Raw genomic sequence first — 8,113 nt, 5'->3', positions numbered from 1 at the left:
TAACCGGTTCCAACAGTCAAAGGACAAACTAATTTCAATGATTTATAATATGCTCTCCAAGTGAATAATAATCCATCAGTTTTTTTCTTTCCGCAGAAACAATTTTTCCTTTACAGTAATGATACTGTTGAGAACAACAAATCGAATTTTCATGCATGAAATTTTAAAAGTCTTTGCATGAAACATCCAAGCATAGAGGTCCACTAGTGGCCATAAAAAAGGGTATTCATAGTAGTTAGCTTGAAACTCGCAGGTATAGTCATCATACCTCAGGAGAAACAGGAAATATGGGATTTGATGGCTTTTCACAGATTCCATGTGGGGAACAATAAAGTTGGAGCACTTTAATCCTGAGAACTAATCTCTAATAGAAGGATAAAGGGCATCCACCCCAGAGCATGTGAGCGGAGCGGAGTATAATGCACGCAAATTTGTTCTTTACAGAACGGAGCGGGATCTGAGCGGGAATTGGTCACACCGCTCCGCTTCGCTCACATGCTCTGATCCACCCTAGAAAGGGAAAATGATCTTCCGTTTAGAGGGACACTAACTACATCACAGATTATCATACGTGCCTTGTGCTCACCAGAGTGGACAGTAGATACAAAGGCTAAATTTCAGACCACTTACTTTTCAATCCAAACGGCCAAAACCCACACACTTTTCTCCTTTCTGATTCTGTTTAGAAGTGGTGACATCTAAAAGCATTTATAGAATCAAAAGATGTCTTATTCTGAAAACCCATGAATGCCTATTATCACTACTTTTGCAAATTATGAAATTTGTTCACTTTCTAACCAATTTGGTAGAAAGTTTTTGTATAAATATCATAGCTTTTCCAGTTGTTTGTGATTTACTGCATACAGATTTTTTAATTTTATTTACTCGTAATATTTCTACATGATAAAATATTTCAGAGCTTGGCATATATATATCTCATTTATTTATAAAAATATATTAAAATGCACATGGAGTTAGATGAATCATACTTTTCTATATTCTATAAATCGTACTTTTAAATATGTAAACTTAAATTTCAACTTAAACTGCAGGTTTTTTTGTCTTAATTTAAATAATTTTAAGCCATCTTAAGTGTTCTTATGACTTCTTTGGTCCAAACCAAATATACTACAAGGTAAACATGACTGAACTTTAAAAAATGTCATCAGGAGGACACAAATTACTAACTATACTATACATAATTGCGATACACACTTTTTCTTGCAAAAGAGTTACTGTGTGCCTCAAGGTCAAGTTTTCTAAATGAATAAAATGAACGGATAATTTCTTAATGGAATAACGCTATAAGAAATTTTCGCTAGTGCTGGTTTCCCATAGCCCTGTACCAGCATTCAAGCCAAATTTAAATTAAACTTAAGTTAAGAAAAGTCTAAATATGTGATAAAAATTACTTTTGGAGAGTGACTCTGAATTTAATAAAAGTATAGCACATTATGTGTTATGGCTCCAAGGCAAAACGATCTTTGGCTGTATTGCTGCAAGTTGTAAACTGTAAAACAATTAAAGTAAATAGATTTTATACATGTAACTACCTCATTTTTTATTTCATTTCACGATGAAAAGCCAGCAGACATTCTACATGCAAACAACACTTCATAAATGTATAGCAGACCCATTTTATTGGAGCGTAAGCTAAGGTTTCTACACATTTGCATTCTCCTGGTCCCCTCTGAAGGATCAAATACATCGCACAAATCCGAATGCCAGGCCAGTCTGAACTGGGTCACTACGAAATTCACCACAAACAAGACCCCATCAACACACCTGGGACAGAAAACGGTGGAAAATTCATAACAGTTGTCCAGCAAAAACAAGGAAAGAGGTGAGGGGAAAAAAAGATCATTCTTTCCGCCATCATGCCTGGGGTTTAAACAAGCAAGGAATGGGATCAGCTTTTGACAAGTGGCCTGTGAGTGTTTTGCAGAAAGAGGCTGAAATCACTATTGGACGGAATCACGCTACTGGAATATCCTGCTGTTTTATAGTTGTGTGCAAAGCTGTCGGAGTGGGCCACAGTAAAAACCGGCACAACCAACTGTGCTACAAAAGCCACAGCTGTAACCTGGCACAATATTGTGTGCTGCTCAGATCCTGGTTCCCACCCAGGACGGATTCATCTCAGTAATGTGTCAGGGGCACAGAACACGTCACCTGCCTTTTTTAATGAATTGTATTCACACAAACTGAACAAAACTGCATCACTCCACTTTACTTACTAGTGAGATCATTCAAAATAATGTGTAAAAACGTCTTTAACAATGAGTAGGCTAGCTGATAACAGCTTTCACTATGTGTTGAGTGTAATTGCGTTAAATGCATTGAAAATTAAATGAAACATAAATGCAACTTGTAATGTCAACCCTGTTATCTTTTTGAAGGTATAATTATATCACACATATATTAAAATATATTAACTTAGCTTGAGATGGAACAATGTAACTTATACACTTGAACATATTTAAAATTGTATAAAAATAATGCTTAAAATGTATTAAACTGGTTTCCCAATTCATTTTTGCACTATAGCGATATCTTAGAAACAAACACTGCAGAAAAAAATAATAACGCTTGTTTCAATGTTTCAACAGTATAGTGTAGTCTATTTATGTCCTAAAATAACAAAATAATAACATAAAAAATAAATGAAATATTGGTGATATGATGGGATTTGCGCAGTGTTGTGAAGTGGCTGTTGATGAAGTGAAGGTCAATGAAAGAATGCCTGCATGATTTCACAGGAGAAAAGGAGAGCTTTGATCTCAAAGTCTCCTTTTAGAAGGAGACCGCTTAGGGAAGATGCCAAAAGATGGAATGCCAGATACAGGAATCTCAGGCTAAAAAGGCCTGGGAGATTAAAAATAGCCCTTTCAGCAGTGTCTCATTTCGCTCACTCTCCTGGCAGTTTACCTGCTGTCTTTTTACCTCAAGGTGTGCTGCATTCATCTGCCAAAGGTCAATTAACAATTCACCCAAAAATGAAAATCCTGTCATCATTTAGTCACCTCTCTGTCATTACGGATGCCTGTATTATTTTCTTGAAAAGAAAACGAGATGCAAGGCACAATGTCCAAGCTGTTCTTTTTCATATGAAAAAAATTATGATTTTAAACAAAAAGGACCCTAAAATAACATAAAAGTCATCCTCAGAGATGTATCAGTACCAGTTGTATTCTTATTCATGACAGGGCAAAAAAAATAATTTAAAAAAATTATAAAAATAAATAAATAAATAAAAATAAAATAATAAAAGCTGCTATATGGGATGTGAGCACTGTTGCGAAGTGCCTGCTGATGAAGTGAAGGTCAATATAAGTAGTCCATGACATATGCCCTATAAATATAAATGTGACTACTTTAATGACAGTTTTATGAGGCTTTTTATAATTCAGAATCATATAATTATAAGCTTAAAGCTTTCAAATCTGCTTTCACTGTATGGGAAAAAGAGCTCAGACATTCTGCCCAGCATTTCATTTAGTGTTTTATGGAATCAAGAAAAAATAATATGTCACCCTGCCTGTGAAAACCCAGCTAAAGTCATGTTTTTTTTGTGATTTACTGTTTTCTACATAAAATCATCCTTCATAAAGATGTAGAACATTCTGCGAAAATCTAACCTTTATATCTTTAATATTGACTGAGTAAGGCCATGTCAAAGATTGAAATCATAGTGAAATTAATGGTTGAAATCAAACTTTGATGCTTGTTATCTCATAATTAGATTTTGAGACTTTAGCCTGGATTTCACAGACAGGGTCACAAATAGGCTTGGAATGACATGAGGGTGAGTAAATGATATTATTTTAATTTTTGGGGGAACTATTCCATAATTAAGTCCATCACTTGCACACTTGTTTTTTTTGCGTTGCTCTTGATCAGCATGGAGCAGCTGTTATAAGGATCCAGTGAGATTTAACTCTATAAACACGCCCATAGCTACAGTCCTTAGCTTATGAAGCATGGCAGAAAAACAAGGGCATCCAAGAACAAACATGTGACAAGTTGTGTGTACATTTGTGGTTTCAGTATGAAAACAAGCAACAAAAGCATATTGTGAACTTATGCACAAAGGGGTAGGTCTCTCTATGGGCCATAATCACATCTGGTTTTAATGACAAGCTCTTGCACGAGGACGGTAAAGATTCCATGTCTGGAAACGAGAGTCTGTGCGCGCTGTTTACTGAATGTGACAAATCAGATCTAATCAACAAGTTATTTCATCAAGAATTTTCCAAGTTTGAGCAATATTTGATTTAGGCGTGATTTAAATGAGGGCTGAAATGCCTCTGAGAGGCGTACGTCCTAAAATGATGTTCAAAATTGCTCTTGGCCTTCTCCGCACAACATTATTCCATTATTTGTTTTTGCTGTGGCTCACATTAATTGAATTTCATTGTTTTGAAAGAGTTTTAGCACTCGGTTGTCCGTTGTTTAAACTATTAAATCGCTTTAGAAATTTCCCTAAAGCTGATTCCCAGCATTAAATCTGATCTTTGCTCTAAACCATTTCTGACAGGCATCCAAAGACCGTAAATGTTCCTACTTGGACCAGTATAACAGTACGAACAAATCAGGCGAGCCATGGTATGTGACTAATATTAAAAAGACACGTGCTTTTCATATGCAGCGCACAGGGAACTTAAATTCAGCAACAACAGACCGATTAAGGATTCAAGCTGCCAGTTAAGAGCAAATCCACAGGTTTTTTTTTTTAAGCAATGAAATCATTAATAACACGTCTGAATAATAACTCAGTCTCGGGAGAAACTGTCGTAACAAAGATTATGTCAGCTTCACAAAAACAACTACAAATGTTGTGCGTAATGACTGGCCTACAAACAGAAGCAGTCACTATAAATATTTTAGCCCACCAATGCACGCTGTGAGACCACTGACAGAGCCAGATCTCACCCTTGGGTCCTGTTTTATTTATATATGCAGGAGTATATGTAGGATCTTTCTTCACAACTAAACTGATTGTGGCATTTAAAAAAAATAAACTCCTTTCATGAGATATTTTTAATGTATGACTGGTTGCGACTTCTCAGCAAACAGAATGCAAAGACAAGGACAAAAGCAAGTTAAAGATGATTAAAAAAAAAGCATGATAAAGAGCAAGAAATGCGACAAAGTTGTTTAAACATATTAGGAAGCTGAGAAAAAGTTTAAAACATGTAAATATATAAAATAAATAGAGAAATAGTGAAATACGTCAATTGAAAATATAAAATGAGACATTAAAAAGGAAAAAGATGAATTAATGAAATGGAAGCAATGTTGATTAGCATGATGAGCAATCAATATACATAGAAACTCAGATCAGAACTTAACTAAGGATTACATTTCCAGATAACACACTATTTGCATTATAACATTTTACATTTATAACTCTAGAGCTCCTTTACCTGAGATCGAAAAGCAGATCAGCAGCAGGAAGACTGCAAGAGTATTCGGGAACTTCCATCTCCACCACCTACCACTGATGAACGAAATCCTGCCAATCAGATTTAGAAAATTACATTTCAAAACAAAACCACAATTCAATTTATTATGTACATGTAATTTTAGTACAGTGTAACGAAAACCACAACTGCATTAGAGGTTTCATTAAATGGATTGTAGTTAAGGCCAGGAACATCATTTGATGCAACGGAAGTTTGGAAATGTTTCAATTTTATTTGCACAAAAAATGCAAATAGCACCATGAATTGTTGTTTCTGGTTTTCTTAGTCATTGACTTAAAACACTTCATACACAGAAACTGGCATAAACTTCATGCATTAGCTTTTCTCACTCACTCACACACACAGGAGTACAATATCTTTATTCATGCGTCTATAATTTGGGAGAACTTTGAAACTTTAAATTATGTATTTGTGGCATGGAAACCATTTTTTTCTTGTCAGAACAGTGACCACAGCCATGTAAAAACTGCCCCGTTACATAATGACTAATCACTCTCCCATGTCAGCCATAATAAGTTTACTGAAAAAGATCACGGATGGTGAGGTTTACAAAAGAGTTTGCCACGATTTACAAAGCAAAACTTGAAATGACAGGAAACCAGAGGCAAAAAAAACAAACATAAGAGAACCATTTATATTTAGTGTGTTACCTATTAAAGCGGTTCATGCATGTAAAAAATATCATAGCTGCTAAAATAAACAGAAGCATACCTTGAAACAGCATTTTAGCTATATCGAAAAGCAGTATCTAAAAAAAGAAAATTACAATTTTTAAAGTTACTCTTGTTCCATATGCCGTTTAAAGGGATAGTTCACCCAAAAATTTTCATTCTGTCATCATTTACTCAACTTCATGTCTCATGACTGTATAGAACACACACAAAAAGTTACTTTGAAAGTCACTGGAGTCCAAACAACCTTGAACTCCATTGACTTCCGTAGTATGGACAAAAATACAGGTTTGGAACAATTTCACTTTTGGGTGAACAATCCCTTTAAACTATTGTTAACCCTACAATACATAAACTGTCCAATGTCCGTCCATGTTCAAAAAGAGGTCAGGATACTGAGATATACAGTACAAAACTCAACATCCCCTTAAAATCAATGATTGCAGTCTAAAACCTGATCAGAATGGATCACTATTTTGGTTCTTCAGATCCACAATAAATAATGGACTGTATGGAGCATTGCCCAGGTGTCCCTGCTCTAATTTCTTCATAAAAAAAACTACTACTGACACAATCAGTATCGGTTTTCAACTTTAAAATGGCCCTTCTGAGAACTTTTTATCAAAGATCGTTGGCCAGCTGCATGCACACAAACCAAAGGTTTAGAGCTTTCCGTAAAAGGGAAGTTAACAACAATGCACTTAAAAATAACAGATCTTAAATGGTTCTTTGTAGTACCATAGATTCAGAAAAGAACCCTCTTCTTTTTATCAAGAACTGTCCCTTTAGAAATAAAAACATTCTATGAAAAATATCTGTTATTCAGATCAGCGTGTTGGTTTCTGAGTTCTTTGAAACATCACAACATACATGGTTTTCAAAAGAACTAGAGTAAAAAAGTTCTTCAAATGATTCTGTAAAATCTTGGTTCTAACGGGACACTTTGTTTTAAGAGTAAAGTAACAAAGCATGTAGCACCAATCCACACATCCATCTCAGATTAACCAACTGCACATATCTGTGACTTTTCAATACAAACCACATTAAGATGCAAAATTTTAAATTGGATATCAACAAACAACCCCTGGTCTGAAATCTGCTTCCAAGAAGGCGAGTTGTGGGGAGTCATTATCTGAGGTCCATGGAAAATGAAGATTCCAGCGTGAGATGACAACCACTAGAAACCTCGTAAATTATTCTGACGAAGATGGTTTTTGTTTAATTGGGCATTGTTCATCTGTATTAGGATTAGGGTGATAAATGTCTTCATTATTATAAATGGATGGAAAATTCCCTCCATCTGAGACTGAGAATGTTTTAATGAGATTATCGCAATGCTTCATTTGATACTATGGTTAATAACACCTAGTCTGTAAGCTTTTGTTGCCAAGACTTGAAGTGTGTGAAGTTACAAGATCCTGTGTGAGGTCCCGAGATCTCGTTTCATTTTAACAACCACTGTCAAAAGATAATAGAGATCTCTATTTTCGGCCCACAGTACAGTTTAGCGAGGGCAGAATCAGCCAGCAGGACAATAGACAGGGCCCTGAATTCATATTTTATTAAACACCCACAACATGCCATCAGTAGTATTCATTAGTAGGCCACAATGGTGGAATAAAATCATTAAATAGGACATGAAACAAGAAGGGAATCTTATGTAAGAGGAATATAAGTCAACACCCTGAAATAAATCATTGTTACAAATCATAACGTTTCTACATATTTTTCAGCCTTAAAGGGGTCCTATTATGCTCTTTTACAATGTCTTGAATTTGTTTTGAGGGTGTACTAGAACATGCTCTCATGCTTGGTGGTTCGAAAAACGAATTTTTTTTACATAATTTACATTATTACAATACCTTTCTCCCCATCCTTGCACAAACGGCTCAATTAGTTCCGGGTTTGAAGAAGGCCCGCCTTGCGAAAAACGAAATGTGATGTGATTGGTTAGCT

The 8,113-nt window shown here is 35.3% G+C and overlaps 1 protein-coding gene across 1 annotated transcript in view; it reads right to left on the bottom strand.

Moving 5' to 3' along the window:
• Positions 1-8,113, bottom strand: part of LOC107716438 (G-protein coupled receptor 126-like) — a 40,342-nt gene that overhangs the window by 29,535 nt on the left and 2,694 nt on the right. Inside the window, exon 2 of the mRNA XM_016522892.1 lies at positions 5,427-5,515. Coding sequence (XP_016378378.1) covers positions 5,427-5,515 — 89 coding nt within the window. The remainder of the gene's footprint in view (positions 1-5,426; positions 5,516-8,113) is intronic.

The sequence above is a fragment of the Sinocyclocheilus rhinocerous genome, unplaced genomic scaffold (genome assembly GCF_001515625.1).
Source record: "Sinocyclocheilus rhinocerous isolate Xijiao unplaced genomic scaffold, SAMN03320098_v1.1 scaffold1874, whole genome shotgun sequence".
Taxonomy (NCBI): domain Eukaryota; kingdom Metazoa; phylum Chordata; class Actinopteri; order Cypriniformes; family Cyprinidae; genus Sinocyclocheilus; species Sinocyclocheilus rhinocerous.
The sequence above is the reverse complement of the archived record's forward strand: the minus strand, read 5'-3'. Positions and strand labels throughout refer to the sequence as shown.